The sequence below is a fragment of the Sciurus carolinensis genome, chromosome 8 (genome assembly GCF_902686445.1).
Source record: "Sciurus carolinensis chromosome 8, mSciCar1.2, whole genome shotgun sequence".
NCBI lineage: Eukaryota > Metazoa > Chordata > Mammalia > Rodentia > Sciuridae > Sciurus > Sciurus carolinensis.
Window position 1 is genome coordinate 119311981 of NC_062220.1, and position 17559 is coordinate 119329539.

Genomic DNA, 17559 nt, shown 5'->3' on the forward strand with positions numbered 1-17559 from the left:
ACAAATTATGCTGGAAAAACTGGAAAACCATATGCAATAGAATGAAACGAAACCTCTATCACTCACCCTGCACAAAAATCAACTCACAATGGTTCAATCAGACCAGAGACCCTGCATCTTATAGAAGAAAAGGTAGGTCCAAATCTTCAACTTGTTGGCTTAGGATCAAACTTCCTTAACAGGACTCCCATAGAACAAGAAATAAAAGCAAGAATCAATAAATGGGATAGATTCAAACTAAATAGCTTTGTCTCAGCAAAGGAAACTATCAGCAATGCGAAGAGAGAGCCTACAGAGTGGGAGAATATCTTTGACACTCATACTTCAGATAGAGCACTAATTTCCAGAATATATAAAGAACTCGAAAAACTCTAAATGAAGAATACCAATAACCCAATCAACAAATGGGCTAAGGATATGAACAGACACTTCACAGAAGAAGATCTAGAAGCAAACAACAAACACATGAAAAAATGTTCACCATCTTTATTAATAAGAGAAATGCAAATCAAAACTACCCTAAGGTTCCATCTCACCCCAATCAGTATGGCAATTATCAAGAACACAAGCAACAATAGGTGTTGGCGAGAATGTGGGTAAAAAGGTACACTCATACATTGCTGGTGGGGCTGCAATCAGTGCAGCCACTCTGGAAAGCAGTGTGGAGATTCCTCAGAAAACTTGGACCCACCATTTGACCCAGCTATTCCACTCCTCAGCCTATACCCAAAGGACTTAAAATCAGCATACTACAGAGATACAGTCACATCAATGTTCATAGCTGCTTGATTCACAATAGCCAGATTTTGGAACCCACATAGATGTCCTTCAATTGATGAATGGATAAAGAAACTGTGGTATATATACAATGGAATATTACTCAGCTATAAATAATAATAAAATTATGGCATTTGCAGGCAAATGGATGAAATTGGAGAATATCATGCTAAGTGAGAAAAGCCAATCTCAAAAAACTGAAGGACAAATGATCTCGCTGATAAGCGGATGATGACACATTATGGGGAGTGGGAGGGAGGCAAGAATGGACGAAGGAGGGACTGTATAGAGGGAAAAGATGGGTGGGAGGGTTGGGGGGAAGGAAAACTTAACAGAATGAATCAAACGTCATTACCCTATGTAAATATATGATTACACAAATGGTATGCTATTACTCCATGTACAAACAGAAACAACATGTATCCCATTTGTTTGCAATAAAAATAAATTCAAAAAAATAAAAATAAAAATACTGTTGCAGTTTTGTTCTTTGCATTACTTTTCAAATCCACTTAAGTTTTTCTCTCATGGCACAATCTTCTAATACTTCAAACGTGGCAGGCAATATTTCAAAAGTTGCATCTTCTGCCCTTAGAGTGCACTGTAGTGACTGAACAGCATATCAAACTTTGAGTACTCTTCGAATCACTTCACCAGGGATTTACCTGACTGAAGAAGGTTCATGCATGGTGCATCATCACACAGTTCATTCAGAGAGAGTAACTGCCCTATGAGAAGAAAAGTTTCCTAGAAGTCTCTGACAGTATTGCCTCCTATCACTGAGTAGTTAAGGGTCATCGATCTCCCTTGTTACCATTCTCTTGGGGTGAGACACTGAAAGATGATCAGTGCTGTGGGATGATTTGGGCCTTAGTACTTTCTTACTATTCAGGGCAGGTTGTAGAAACACTTTCATCGAAACAGAGTAGGGCTTGAGGAGGGCGTGGGGAGCTGAAGTACAGGACAACATTTTCTTTGTCTTTTGTTTGGTTAGATGGTAAGAAAAAGAGACAAGTGACTCAGCTCGCTGCACTGACCACAGGCAAGCAAAGGTCACTGTTTAGCAGACAAGTGTGGTCAGGTCATCACTGAGTAAAGAGTTCAGAGATCAGAGTTCACAGGTTAGTTGCCAGTGGCAGCTCAGCCTTTGGTCACAATCCTTTGGTAATGATGGACACACATGTCTTACCTTTGAACTTTAGTAGCCACTGCATCTAATACACCCCTGGGTTCAATAGGGTAGTCAAGGATTGATGTAGCTGGTGCCAGCGTGTAAGGGTATTGGTAGGGTGTGTAGATTAACCCAAGCTCAGGCCCTGGAGGGATTATAGCAGAAGTTGGATGAGGCCTTCCATTTAGCATATCAGTCATCTGTGTTTGTCTGATCAAAGGCATAATCATAGGGCCAGCTTTTGGGATGACAGACATAGGCCTAGTTATGATCCTAGAAGCTGCCTGGGATGTTGCTGCAAGAGAAAAGCCAGGGGCTGATGATTTAATGTTGGCATCTCTCTAGGTGTCATTTGGAATCTCCATCCATCAGCTGCATCTTCTTCAGGCTGTTTTCTCTTCTGGTTGCAGGTACCAGTAGTGTCTTCACTTATTCAACTGCTCTCCTCAGTTTTTTTTCTGCTCTGCTCTGAGCATCTTCCACAGTGATTCGCACATGGAAATCTTCATTCAGATGCTCCCAATTAGGCTTGGTCTATTTTGCTCCTCCTCCTTTTTATGTGTCATTAAGCCCCTGGCTGGTGCCATTATTATATATCCAGTTTCTGCTTCAAGCTGTTTAGCTATAAGTCCTCTGGGTCCAAGATCTTCCCTGTGCTAATTTCTTCTTCCAGCAGCCTCTGGAGGTGGTTGGAGATTCTGCAGAATTTGGACAGGTTGCTAAAGTTCTTTTCGTCATTCATCATCTCCATCATCAGGTAATCTGTTATTACCATTTCCCTGATCACATGGACCAAACTCCACACTCTGCAGCTCATTCAGTCTGCCACCTTGGGGCCGGTGCCAGAGAGAAGAAATGGGCAAGGGTGATCCCAGGCCAGTGACCTCTCTGGAGTCAACATCCATCTCCGTGGTGGCCAGTATATATGTGTGACATTGGAAATTGACAATTGGGTATGTATTCGGAGGTGAGAGTGTGTGACCATATTTCACAGTGGTATGCTAATAGAATAACTTGTGATAGGAGTCATAAGCAAGACCACCTAGCAAATCCCAGTGTAGACCATGGGAATTTGGGAACACTAGTGTCACCTGCTGTACAAAATTACACACCTTTTGAAAAATAGCTCATGGTGCAAACCCAGGTAATTGTAGCTACAAAATAACATCAGTCATCCCTTGAATATGAGGCCAGAACTGTGTGATTGACCAGTCATGAGGTTAGACAGCTCAGCAGTGGACACTGCATGGTGGATATTTTGCATCTTGGAAGGAGCCATAGCAGGGCTCAGTGTCAGTACTCTACAGTGGCAGGTGGTCCTGCTACATGTCTCCAATTTTCCAGTATCAGACACTCTCCCAGTATTCACATGTATGTCCCATAGCTGGAGATGAGGCTTTGGGCACAAGGGGAACCAAAAACTCCTGCTACCTGACAGGTCAGTCCAGCAACATCTAATAATAATACAAAGAATGCTCATTGTCCATTCAGCATATACTAATCTCATTAAAGTTAAAAAAACATACATATGTATTTTAATAATATGTTATATACTCAGCTGTATCAAAATAGTGTCATTTCCACAAGTAATTAATGAGAACTTATTTATGATATATTTTACACTCCTTTTCTCCTGTTGTTTCTTTGAAATATGTGTTATACATTTACATTACACGTCAATTTAGACAGTAAGGTTTTCTCAGAAAATTTTGATCTGTTTTTTATTTTCTCATTCACGTTTTTTTAAGGTAGATTTACTTAACCAAATTGACTGAAGCATGCTTGCTAATTTTCCAAACACTAAATTGTTAACAATAATAATATGCATCCTTTGATATTCACAGTCACATATATAAAATGACTCCTATTTATTAGATTGAATTGACTTTGAAGGGAAAGTATGTTTGTTTCAAAATTACTGCTTGACCAAGTCTCTTATGAAATCCAGAACTTAAGTAGTATACTATCACACTTCTAAATCTAAATGGTATAATTTTTAAAAATTTTTATTTCTTCTTTTTAGATATACATGACAGTAGAGTATATTTGGACATATTAGTTATACATGAAGTATAACTTCCCATTCTTTTAGTTATACATGATGTGGAGTTATACTGGTTGTGTATTCATATATGAAGATAGGAAAGTTATGTAAATAATATACGTTAGGGGTATAAAAGTGCTGTTTTTTCACTGTTCAAGGTTATAAGCTCCTGCTTTTATTCACAGTTATGTTCATAAAAATGCTGTGTTTATCAGTTAAAACACTTGGTCTTTGTATTTTGGGGTTTCACTTATTCTGCTTAGTATGACAAAATGCATGCTAATTTCATGTATTACTAATTAGAAAAAAATTAAAAATAGAAAATAGAAAAAATAAAGAAACTCTCAAACAAAAAAAGAGAAATGCAATATAGGTTTTAGGTGACTGCTCTTTGTATTTTTTTTTTTGGAATTACATACAAATTCCATTTTATTGTTTATTGTGCTTTCTTTTTTTTATTTTATTTATTATTTTTTTTATTGTAAACAAATGGGATACATGTTTTTTTCTCTGTCTGTGCATGGCGTAAAGGCATACCATTTGTGTAATCATAAATTTACATAGGGTCATGTTGTTTGATTCATTCTGCCATTTTTTTCCCTTCCCCCCCTCCCCTCCCACCCTTCCCCTCCATCTATACAGTCCTTCCTTCCTCCATTCCTGCCCCCCTCCCTAAACCCAACTCCAACCCCAACACTAACCCTTCCCACCCCCCATTATGTGTCATCATCCACTTATTAGTGATATCATTCTTCCTTTGTTTTTTTGAGATTGGCTTATCTCACTTAGCATGATATTCTCCAGTTTCCTGCATTTGCCTGCAAATGCCATAATTTTATCGTTCTTTATGGCTGAGTAATATTCCATTGTATATATATACCATATTTTCTTTATCCATTCATCAATTGAAGGACATCTAGGTTGGTTCCACAATCTGGCTATTGTGAACTGAGCAGCTATGAACATTGATGTGGCTGTATCTCTGTAATATGCTGATTTTAAGTCCTTTGGGTATAGGCCAAGGAGTGGGATAGCTGGGTCAAATGGTGTTTCCATTCCAAGTTTTCTAAGGAATCTCCACACTGCTTTCCAGAGTGGCTGCACTAATTTGCAGCCCCACCAGCAATGTAAGAGTGTACCTTTCTCCCCACATCCTCGCCAACACCTGTTGTTGTTTGTATTCTTGATAATTGCCATTCTAATTGGGGTGAGATGGAATCTTAGGGTGGTTTTGATTTGCATTTCTCTTATTACTAGAGATGTTGAACATTTTTCCATATGTTTGTTGATTGCTTGTAGATCTTCTTCTGTGAAGTGTCTATTCATTTCCTTAGTCCATTTGTCAGTTGGATTATTTACATTCTTGGAGTTAAGTTTTTTAGTTCTTTGTATATCCTGGAGATTAATGATCTATCTGAGGTGCAGGTTGTAAAGATTTTCTCCCATTCTTGAGGCTCTCTGTTCACATTCTTGTTTGTTTCCTTTGCTGTAGAGAAGCTTTTTAGTTTGATACCATCCCATTTATTGATTCTTTTTTTTTTTCAGACACAACTTTTTTACTTTTATTTTTTTTCTCATTTTGTTTTTAAATAAGTAAAAGAAAGTGGGTCCTAGAAGCTGCAGTGATCTAAGCAGCAGCAAGTTTGTGCATTTGTCCTTCTTTTTGTTTGTTTTTTGTTTAAATACGTTTAAATTATCACACTGCTGGCACACTTCATTTGCATGAAATTCTGCACCATATATATACTAATTGTAGTAAAGTTATTTGCCCCCCATTCCAGAAAAAAAAAAAAAACCTACTCTGGAAGATAATTTTCACTGAAATCTAACCAAACTTTGTTAAGTGGATTGTGACAAGATTATAAATGATATGAAAAATAACATTTTAACATTTGGCCATCAACTTAAAATGGTTTGCCAATATAAATTTTTGTAATTTTTAAAAGATAATATACCCTACCCTCATATGGTCCTCAGAATTAAAGCATAATGAACAGGAAAGAAAAGGAAAAGAATGCAACTGAGTGCTAAGGCAGAACATCTTGCCAGAAGTAATGAAGGTAGAGTATATACTAAATATCAAGTGCAGAATTTCATAGGACCAACAAGATAACAGTCTGTATTTTTCACTTATAAAGGCGAAGTGGATTTTGCAATTACCAGTTGCGTTAAATGCACCAAATAAAGCTCCTAAAATTGATACTATAAGGCGCCACCTTAAGTTTTCCAGGCTGCAACTGTGCATAATTTTAAAATGGTGTCTTAAATTTATTTATTTTTTTAAACATAACACAAGGAAGGTGTTAAAACTGGTGTAATAGCTCAATAGAATAAGTATTTCAGATTTTGGGAGGGATGAAGAGGGAGATATTCAGAACCCTTCACCAGAATACCCCCAACTTGATCATAGTGGGGGGGATTTATGGATGTGGTTAGTGAATGACACCAGCTTGATGAATCTTTCTTTCTGCACCAAATCCCATTGAGTTATCTGGTCCCTTTGGCTGACGAAGAGCCATTAGGCGAGGAGCACTAGCATCATCCAGGGTGATATTCTTCAAGCGATTGACCAACCAATCTGGTCGAGGAGCTGCAACGGCCTTGGGGCCCTCGCAGACTCGCCAAACATCACAGGCACTGCACTTGCCAGTACGCTGATTAAGAATCACTGAGAACTCCACCTCATCTCCTGCCTGTAGTTCAATGCCATCCTGAACTTCTTTCACATGGAAAAAGAGCTTCTTGCTATCTCCTACTTCGTAGTTAATGAAGCCAAACTGATCTTTCACACACTCTACTGTGGTCCTGCGCAGGGGCGTGATGTTACAGGCCATAGTCTGTGCATTTTGGCCCAGGACACACAATTGGAACTTGACACTCTCCCCTTTCTGCAGGCAATCCCCTTTGTTGGCCATTCCAACTATGCCAAATGGATACACCTCACCTTTCATATCCCCCTCATCCACAATCTCAATCATTCCTTGGTACTCAATCTGAGTTGGATCAACACCTCTGAGGGGGCGAATGACTTTACCAGAATAGATGGTGGGATCAGCTTCCTCAGTAATGCCATTCACTGAGTGAGTTTTGTTTACTTTTTCAGCACTGATTTTGTTGCCTTTGCCTTTGGACAAGCTGTATTCGACCATGTCCCCCAGCTCCAGGCTATCGACATCACCAGAGAACTCACTGTAATGGAAAAAGATTTCCTTATCATGATTGGCTCTTTCAATAAACCCAAAATTATCTTTCAGAGTTGCCACATAACCCAAGAGCCTCTTGTTGGAATTATGACCTAAAAGTCGCACACAAGTTGCAATCTGCTGTCCAGGCCTCTGTTTGTCACTAATACTAAATTCAACCTTATCTCCTATTTGAGGAGAAGTAGATCCTTCCACATCCTTGGCTTGAAAAGCAATGGTCAGTTTCACCCCACAATCATCGTAAGCAATAATGCCATCCTCTGCCTTCTTCTCTTTGCTTTTATTTGGGCTAGTGGTTTTAGGATTGGAAAAAGTGGCTTCTTTCACTACAGTGCACAGGAAACGATGATCTGAATGGGAATGGAATGAAACCATGCCCTTGGGAAGTTTTTTAATCCTAATAGCATGATTTCTTTGGGCAGAGAGCATATCAGGAACCACAGTAAACTCTACTTCATCTGCAATATGGAGCTGGTTCCCATACAGAATTTCACTGAAGTGGAAGAACATACAAGCATCACGATCCACGCACTTGATGAAACCAAAACCATCTCTCATGGCAGCAATCACACCCATTTCTCTGGCTTCATTAGTGAACTGAAATGTATTTGATAGAACTTCTATGTTAGTTGCTCGCTCTAATTTGTCACGTCGGTCTGTTGAAATATTAAACCTAACATGGTCACCTTCCAATAGGGTCACCTTGGATTTTGTATCTTTGTCTCCAAAGGTAAGTTCTTTAGGAATCACAAAGTCAACTTTGATTCGTCCTGGCAATGGGTCATTCTGGTTTTTACTGGGTACTCTTGGGATAACTTTGGTTACAGTTCCTTCAAAATGTTCAATGCTGATATCTTCAAAAATGACTGTTCCTTGAGGCAAAAGTCTGACATCTGTTGCAACTTCTTTACCATTTCTGTCCTTGATTGTGAATTCCACATCATCTCCAGGCTGTAAGGTTTCTAGGTCACCTTTAAATTCACTATAGTGAAAGAATATCTCTTTTACAACATCACCTCTTTCAATAAAGCCAAACGCCTCCTTCATGGCACAAACTACTCCCTGACAGGGGGCTTGTTTCTTTTTCAACAGCATAATGTTACGAGCACTTACAGCACCAGTATGTTTATTGTTATCAATTACAAAATTTATTTTATCTCCCGTTTTCAGCTGAACATTCCCTTCAACATCTTCAGGGGTGTATGTCAGATAAAACACTTCTTGTCCATTCATTCGTTCTTAAGGGTTCTTCTTTACAGTCTCGTGATTGTTTCATTTCTCTTGTGCTGGATTGAAATATGTTGCTTTATTCATGATCCTAGAAGCAATAGGCTTCAATATATATTATCTATAAATTGTATAATACATTTAATGTTAGAATATATTATATATGCCTCCAATGATCACACAAATTCCATATATCCTTGGTATAGCAGGCTGTACCATCTTCATTTGTGTTAAGTATACTGCATGATGTCCACAGATGATGAAATTGCGTAAAGATGAATCTCTCAGGATTTACCTCTAATGCTAAGGGATACAACACTACATGTAATATGTATTTACATATCTCCCTGCATTTGACCCTAGATATTTTATGTTCTGCATCTTTATTCCATGACACATGCATTGCAAATATTTTCTAAAAATGTATCTGTGCTTTATATATTCAAGTTTCTTTTTTCTGTCTTTATTAATTCCTACAAATAATGAGGAAATACTACACACAAAAATTTTATCTATAGCTATAAACTCTATTTACTTATTTTATCCTACATCTACTCCATGTCATCTGTCAATCTATCTATATCTACATCTACATTATCTTATGTCTGATATTTCACCTATTAAATCTGTTTCCATGGAGAAACCTGATTAATACAGCTTATTGTCTGTAACTTTTTGATGTAAAAAAGGCTTTATTTTGATGGTGCTATACATCTTACAGTGCACATATATAGCTGAACAATATCCACCTTAAAGTGATACTTTATATATAAATTAGAACTTCATAACATATTCTTCATTCTCTCTGCTTTTCTGCTACTTGTTTCATAATTTCCATTTAATACAGTCTAACCCAAATATATATTTTCATTAATTTTCTTCAATGAATTTTATAGGAGATAAAATGATTCAGAATTATTCCTTTTCATCTGATGATTTTCCATTATTTTATGTAAATGCACTTTTCTACATTATGTCATTTCCTCCATAATATTGCTGTAAATTGGAGACTGCATGTGAATTTGGGGAAAAATTGATCAGGAGGGTGCTTTGCCTCCGAAACACAACTCCTTCATTTTTACTTTTTATTTTGAACAGTGTTTCACTGAGCTGTTGAGGGTCTCAAGAAATTTCTGAGACTGTCCTCAAAATTTAAATCCTCTTGCCTCAGCCTCCTGAGTCACTGGAATTACTGGCATGCCTGTGTCTATGCCAGCATGCAAGTGAATTTTAATGTCTATGAAAGTTTCATTTTACCTTAATTTTTGGAAGGTAGTATCCCTGGGTAAAGAATTTCAGGTTGTCAGATTTTTTTCCTTTCATATTGTAAAGGTGTTGCTCCCCTGCCTTCTTCCTCTCCTGTTTCTGATGAACAATCTGCTCCTATCATTAAGCTCCAAGTGTCCCTTCACTGCTGTTTCAATCAAGTGACAACACATGTGGAGGCGCTGTTCTTTATGTTCCCTGCGATTGATTTTTTTGAGTTACTTTCTTGTTGAGTTCATGTACTCCCCAATTGTGGAATATTTTTCTCCATTGTTCTTTAAATACACTTATCTATTTATGCCCCATCCTCTCCCTGTCTTCCTGGCTCCAATCACACCACTTAGGCTGCAGGAAGCTGTCCCCCAACACACTGATATTCTGGTAATTGTTTTAAATAACCCCCAGTTTTATATTTCATAGTTCCTGTGGGAAACGACCATTTGCTTTTTGGATTCTTCACTATTTACTGTTTCTAGTCTCATTTAAACATATGTTTGTTCCCTTTCTAGGACATGTCCCTTCCCATGATACAGTAGCAATGGTATGCGGGTCATTCTCTGTCCCCCCACCTCCCTGATTTTTGCATCAAAGTTGACATAATCTTCTTAAAATGTCCCAAAATCATACCTGCCTGAGAAACACATTTCAGGCACCTTGATCTCTCTAAAGGTCATCACTGACATAGTAGGGTTGAACAGAGCTAAGCTTAGGAGAGCCAGTGGTCAGGTTTTCTCCCCTGAGGAGGATTCTGTCACTGAGATGATAACCAGAATGTGGCCTGAGTCAGGTGATTGTCTGCTTCACTCTGCAGAGAGTCCTAAAGGAGGGTATGTACTCTAGGCAAACACAAGTCCCTGCATGTCCCGTGTCTCCACCTGAGACTGCAGGTGAGCATAGAGGCTGCAGCCCTCAGGGCATATCTGCCTGGAAATGGAATGAGAGGCAGGGAAAAGGGTACAGGCATCACTGGAAGTGCCCAGGATATTGGGGTTAGTTCTGGCAGTACTGCTAGACAATAAGAGAAGATGCACTGGGATTGGGCAGGACACTCAGGCAGGTGTCCTGGGTAAAGGACACAGGTACAAGTGCCATCTGCTCACATGAAACTCCACCTAGAGGGACCTTGGTATTGTCTCCCCAGTGACTCACAGGCTCCTCCAGGGCATTTCCCAGATTAGGCCACCACTGTTTTCAGGCTCTTGCCATTTTGAGTAGGATCATCAGAAGGTGTTCACTGAAGTCCAGGCAGTGACCTGGTGACTGTTATTGACCCCCTGGATGGGCATTCCTCTTGTCTTCAACTTTTGCTGCCCCAGCCTCTTTCAGGCTGCTCACAAGGGTAGCTCTACCTCCACTTTCTAGTGAAGGAGCCAAAGAGTAGTATCTCCCTCCTCCCAGTGACTATAAAGCATGTATCATCTAAGTGAGTGTGTTTAGGTCATCCAGCCTGATTCTGAGCCGGCTGCACATAACTTGCCCTACCAAACACAGAACAGAGAAATGGCTTCCATGGGGTGCAGTCAGCAGCAGGCTAATTCTCTCACTCTGTATCAGGGTGGAATTTCCATTCCTTGTGTTTTGCTTTCTGTAGGGAAAGGGGAGAGGGCTTGCTTTTCAGATCTTCTGCAGATAGAGAAAAGTTACAAGAAACATGTGAGATGCTATCTTTTGAGCCATGCTCCTGTGTATTTGCAGCCAAGAATGGTGCTTCCCTATGGAGTGAGATCAATGGCAGAGTCAGGAGATCAGGATGTTTCTCTATTAAAGTTCAATCGGGTCCCTACATGGTCAATATCATCATCACTCATCACAATTTCTATTGCTCATGTTGTTATTTCATCATGAACATCAGAGTTCATAGTGAAGAATTTGTAAACCAGTCTCAGCTGCTCTTTGATACAACTAGGCATCTCCTGTTTCTTCAGACCCAGAGAGGCCTGTACCAAAGATGGAGAAATCACAATGCATGTGAACCACCTTTCCTTGGATTTCCTCAGAGGAAGGACAAGATCTAAGAACTTGAACCTCTCACTATTACCACCATAAAGAGGACAGTTACATTGCTTCCTATCATTTATATTTGAAAAAATTATGTCCCAATGTTTGTATAGCTGCTCCCATTTCAGATCAGGTAAGGATGACACTCAGTTGCCCAGGAGAAGAGATCAGTACTGTCATGGAGAGAAGATGATATAGCACCCTGAATTCAGGTCCTAGTCCCTCTAGGGGAAGAAAAGGGAGGTGAAAAGATGAGTGTCAACTAGGCCCCAGGGCTTGTGTTCCACATAGCCAATCACTGCCTCCTATCATGCCAGAACTGTCACTGGGAGTCCAATTAACTGTTCAGGTTGAGGGCTATGCCGAGGTTACGTTGGAGAACCTGTGGGAGAGTGTGGATCTTCTCTGCTGTACTAAGCTGTGCTGAGCATGGCTGACCTGGTTCATGTTGGTTCTCTGCTTTATGGCCAGCTCCTATCTCTCATGAACAGGTTGGTGACAGGAGTTTCAAGGAAACTTCTAATAGGGGCAGCTAAGTCTGAAGAGACTCCAAGGTCTCATTCTCAAGTGTTCACCTCAGAACTATGACTCTGGACTGATCTCAGAAACAGGCAGCAGTCAGAGTGCTGGGGTTTGCTCCTGGGAACAGGACCTGGGTATAGGGAATGGAGCCTTGGAGCAGGGAGAAAGGGAGGGAGACCATAGAGTTGAGGGAGCAGTGAGAGTGGTAGGAGAGAAGTAGGCCTTGCAAAGGTTGTGAAGGACCTGCGGATGCTGCTGGAGAGAAGCTGGAACATTGAGGCCCAGGCTTCCATCCCAGCCCAGTCCATGGAACCGAAGAGCAAGGGATGTGCATTTCCTTCATCTGGTTCCTGTACCCAGAGCAACATTGGGGCACCCTGACTTTGTCATTTATATCTTGTGGGCATATATTCTGTAATAGGAGGCAGTTGATTCAGCACTTTTCATCATTGTGCATGGTGATGGTGGTACATGTGTGTGTGTGTCCCTCTGGTAATATCACATGCTCCTCTCTCATGATCACTGCAATCGTGAGTGAGTGAGGCTGGTGTTGAGGACTGAGGCCACATGTGTCAGCTTTACTATTGCACCTAAGAAACTCATGTCCAGGGGAACAACGAAGTAAATAGTAGCTAAGTCTTTCTCTGCTTCAGGCCATTCTGAAATTCTGTTGCCCAGAGTTGATCCCTCTGACTACACATCCCTCCATGGTTGATAGTGACTGAATTTCCATAGTGAAAAATGGTATTATTAGGATTTGTTTCCAAGTGAGTTGTAATAAGTACACACTCCAGTCTCTCCCTCAAGTTCAATAAGATGAAAAAGAAAATCTTCCCACAATGAATGGCACAGCTATGTGTGCAACCTTAAACTGTAAACCATAGAAGGAAGGGTAGGAGGACAGGACATTGTTCTGCTACTGGTCAGAGGTGAGTTTTCTGTATGAATCCCCAGCCCATGATTCCAAACAGTCCTGGGACTGGAAGGAACCTCTATGGGACAGTGCAAGACCCTCATTCTGGCTTGCATCATGAGGAAGATGACTCATGACGATCAGAATAGAAATCATGTTTTCTTTCCTCTCCTATCATTTCTAAACTCTCTTTCCTCCGTGAAATTCTCCTAGAAAGTAGCAATCACAATGGACATAGGAAAGACCTGATCACATCAGAACAAAAGTATATACTAAAGAGAATGATATGAATTCCCCCGATTTTGTTTCCTGTTCCTTCTTGGTACTAAACCTGGAAAGGAATAGAATGTGTACAGAAACATATGTACCATTTTTTTTTATTTATTCATTTTTTTGTTTGTTTCTTTGATTGTACCAGAATCAAATCGAGGGTTTGCACATGATAGGCCTTGAGCAGATGTAGGGGCCTGCATATCCAGAGGTTAATCCTTTGGCATAGGGAGCAGGGGCAGGGGACAGCATGGAGGTGAAGGAGGCAGTGAGGGTGATAGAAGACAAGATGTCCATGAAGAAGGAGACAGGCACCTGGGGGTATATTAAGAAAGGAGCTGGAGCAGGGACGGCCAGTCTCCAGTCCTTCTGGAATTCAGCCCAGCCCAGACAGTCATGGACTTTGGGAGGGGGCACATTTGTTCATGCTGGACCTCACCCCTTCATGCCATTAGCCAGTTCCTAAAAAGGTCATCTGCATTACTGGGGAGATGAATGCTGCAGGAATAAGGTCAGCTTACCCATTGATTCTCAGCTATAGTTGGTGCTGGTATCTGTTTCCCTCAGGGAACCTGTCAGGCTCTTCCCTCTCTCAAGGTCTTTTCTATCCTCCAGTGAACGTGTTTGGTGCTGAGGTCTAAGGCCAGTGGTGGAAGGCTCACTATTAGTCCTGGACAGTAGTGTCTAGGAGGAAGAGCAAAAGAGTAACCAGGTTACTCTTTGCTTCAGGACATTCCTGGAAACCAACTGTTCACACAAAGTCACTGCTCTGCATTCAGATTTCACCCAGACTGATTTTTTTTTTATCAAAGAAAGGGTTAGTAATTAAGACTCACTTAATGACCTTTGGTATTATTCCATAAATGTGATCAAATGCTACAAAGTTCCATACTTGTAAATTGTGCAATAATACATTCAAGTGCCAACTCCATATCTTATGTTCCTTGATGAACATCTTTATGTTCCTCTTCTGAGACACTAAAATTATAGTATCTGAGGGATTACACTATGTATTACTCTCATACCTTTTGTGGTGCCTGAGAGTTTCTAGAGTCTTAGGGAACTGGCAGTTTGAATCTTTCTAAACATCCTGATCATCTTAATGGAATCAGCTGAGCCTGGAGGGATCTAGGAACCAATCATAATCTTTCTGAAATGGAAAGTCAGAGGCAGAATTGGAAACTTCCACTCCTCATGACCAGTTCTTTCCCATCAGTGTGACCATAATGGGAAGCAAATTGGGAGGCATGGGAAGCAAATTGGGAGCCATGCAGGTAGCAGAGTTTTGTCTCAATTCCCCATTTGCATTTGTCACTGTGAGCTTCACCTCCTAACAGTAATGGCCTTATCCAAATCATGTACCTACTTGATGGTCAGGGTTGCATCATTCCCTGAATTGGGGTCATAAAATTAGTCAGGAATCCATAAGGACCTCTTGGTACCTCTGTAGATGACCAGCTCAGGGCTTGACCTGGCTTCTGCTGGAAGCAGCTCATGAACGTGCTTCTAAGGTCATTACCCCCAGAGGTGAACCAGACTGTCTGTCTTGGAACCACTGACACCAAGGATGGCTCGGTCACCTTGTAGTAGGCAAAACAAACTACAGGAGAGGAATGAAATTATTTGTATGACAATGAAGCAACAGTTGAGAGAAACCACTTCCCAAGTCCTGGGTGTGCTCTATTGACTGTGTACCACCAGGGTGTTCATTCTCATGGATCTCAGCAACAGTATTTTATGAACTTGGTGAGTGTCGGTAGCCTTTGTATAGAGGAAAAGCTGGTCCCTTTCTCCTGGCATCTGTAGCCCCTCAGGTTCACCCTAACCAAGGATCAGAGTGTGGGTATTTCAATTCCATAATCCCAATCTTGAAACAGTCTCGTGAGCACCCTGCCCAGCACGAACATGGATCTGCTGAGCTGAAGCAAGTCAAACTGGTGTCAGAGCCACTGCCATGTCTTTGAGTATTTGTGCTTCTTCCAAAATTATGATGCTACTTAATCATCAATGCAACTATATTAAGAATCTCACCTTTAAGGTACCAGTAATGCTTTGAGGGTTCCTCTCACATTGATGGGATGAATGCCAAATCAAAAGGTCAGGCAACACTAATTTCACCCTGATTTGGTTCCATCTCTTCCTGGGGTGATGATGCAGTAAGAGAAGACCTCACCAGGAGCTGAGTTTCCTAGTACCTTAATCATGGACTTCCCAGCCTTCTGAACTCTTAGAAATGAATTTCAATTTTTTGGCAATAACCAGATGAAGTTTTGTTTTTTATTTTTTTTTATCAGAATGGACTGCAAAAGCTTCTATCTACTATAGAGTCAGGAACATGGAAAGACTTCAGGGTCAGGCTGACTCCTGGGTGGCACTGAAGGACTTCCATACTTCCATGGATATGCTGGAGATGAGGTGAAATTCAGTAGCATCTTCTACAGAGTGAAAAAGGTCAGGGCAGGCATCATTGGTTCTGACACACATAAAGCTATGACTTGCATCCATAGAACTGGAAGGACATGAAATCACGATATGCACAGTAGACTAGATTCCTTTTCATCTAAACAAATGTCATCAAGAATGGCCTGGAGCATCATTCCAATGACAACACTAATCTCTCCCCTTGTTTCTAGGTGTGAAACAATTCTGTAATCCAGAACCCACTGTATCAAGAAAAGAGCTCGGAAGCAGTCCCAGCCCAGTGGTGCTGTGGGAGATTTCCACACCTGGGAGTCCCGACCCAGAGAACCAGGCCCAGATCAGCCTGGCCACAGCCCAAGGTCTAGCACACATGCTACAGTTGATCATCTGTCAATATGTGGAGGCACCTCTGCCAATTAGCAGGGATTATATCCCACCTGGAGCCAACCATCCCTAGAGTGGCAGCACCCGTCTTGGGTCACGGCATTTTCAAATTCCTCTCAGACATTAGGTTACTGAAGACTAGCAGTTTTGAACAGTACTGTATAGTTTTACTGTAGAATTTTTTAATTAGTAGTAATATTACAATTATCCCTATTAGTCCTACTATTATTCCTACTTTTATTAATATTTTTCTCATCCTCTCTACTTTTCTCTTGTCTATCTGTCTCCTTGGAGACTCTTTCTCACTTTCCACATGCTAACTACCAAATTCCTTCAATTTTGCTTCAATCTACTCATATGACATAGTACCTCTATAGACCCACTTCTTATCTCATTAATGGATATCCTATGACCCACTCCATCCTCTTTGTCCACCATTAGAAATTGTGGTCTTATTGAAAACCTATTGGCTAGGCTATAAATAATAATTGAACCCATAATCTCTGTTTATTAAGACAATATGGTTAATATGTTAAAAGGGACTGATTGAGTTAAGAATGCATATTATTTGTATTGCATGCTGCTAATATTGATTTCACACATCAATGTGTGTGTATAGGAAACCTTCAGGGACACTGTATGTCTATAGGGGGGAAAATTCAATTCCTCAGATTTCCACTCCTAGAGGGGAAGATACATGAGCAATATGAGAAAACAAGGGAAGAAAGTGTCACAATCAAACCTAGATGCTGCATCAATAAAATCCAATGACAGCATGGCAGAAGAAATGTCAGAAAGAGAGTTCAGTATGTACATAATTAAAATGATCAGAGAAGCAAACAAGATAAGACAGCAAATGCAGGCATTGGATGATCGAAACAATCACCAGTTAAAAGTGCAAATGCAGCAAGCAAAGAGCATTTCAATAAAGAGAAAGGTATTCTGAAAAAAAAAACAGAAATTCTTGAAATGAAGGAAACAATAAACCAAATTATAAACTCAATAGAAGCATCACCAACAGACTAGATCTCTTGTAAGACAGATCCTCAGACACTGAAGACAGAATATTTAATCTTGAGAGCAAAGTTGACCAAAGAAGATGGTAAGAAATCATGAACAAAAATTCCAAGAATTGTGAGATATTATGAAAATACCAAATTTAAGAATTATTGGGATTGAGGAAGGCACAGAGAAACAAACTAAAGGAATGAACAATCTATTCAATTAAATAATATCAGAAAAATTCTCAAATCTGAGGATGAAATGGAAAATCCAATACAAGAGGTTACAGGACACCAAATATACAAAATTACAACAGATTGACACCATGACACATTAAAATGGAAATAACTAACCTACAAAG

The 17559-nt window shown here is 40.2% G+C and overlaps 4 protein-coding genes and 1 pseudogene across 12 annotated transcripts in view; 3 read left to right on the forward strand and 2 right to left on the reverse strand.

The window, feature by feature from the left end:
- LOC124991706 (immunoglobulin lambda-1 light chain-like) overlaps positions 1 to 17559 on the forward strand; it is a 1192366-nt gene that overhangs the window by 1024681 nt on the left and 150126 nt on the right. The window lies entirely within an intron of this gene.
- Positions 1 to 17559, forward strand: part of LOC124991707 (immunoglobulin lambda-1 light chain-like) — a 1154667-nt gene that overhangs the window by 982523 nt on the left and 154585 nt on the right. The gene's annotated exons all lie outside the window — the stretch shown is intronic.
- LOC124991709 (immunoglobulin lambda-1 light chain-like) overlaps positions 1 to 17559 on the forward strand; it is a 981515-nt gene that overhangs the window by 804856 nt on the left and 159100 nt on the right. The window lies entirely within an intron of this gene.
- LOC124990513 (protein quaking-like) lies at positions 1900 to 2723 on the reverse strand (annotated as a pseudogene).
- On the reverse strand, positions 6424 to 8436 carry LOC124991701 (cold shock domain-containing protein E1-like). The gene has a single exon (XM_047562447.1). It carries the CDS (start codon positions 8426 to 8428, stop codon positions 6425 to 6427), a length of 2004 nt encoding a protein of 667 aa, XP_047418403.1. The 5' UTR covers positions 8429 to 8436; the 3' UTR covers position 6424.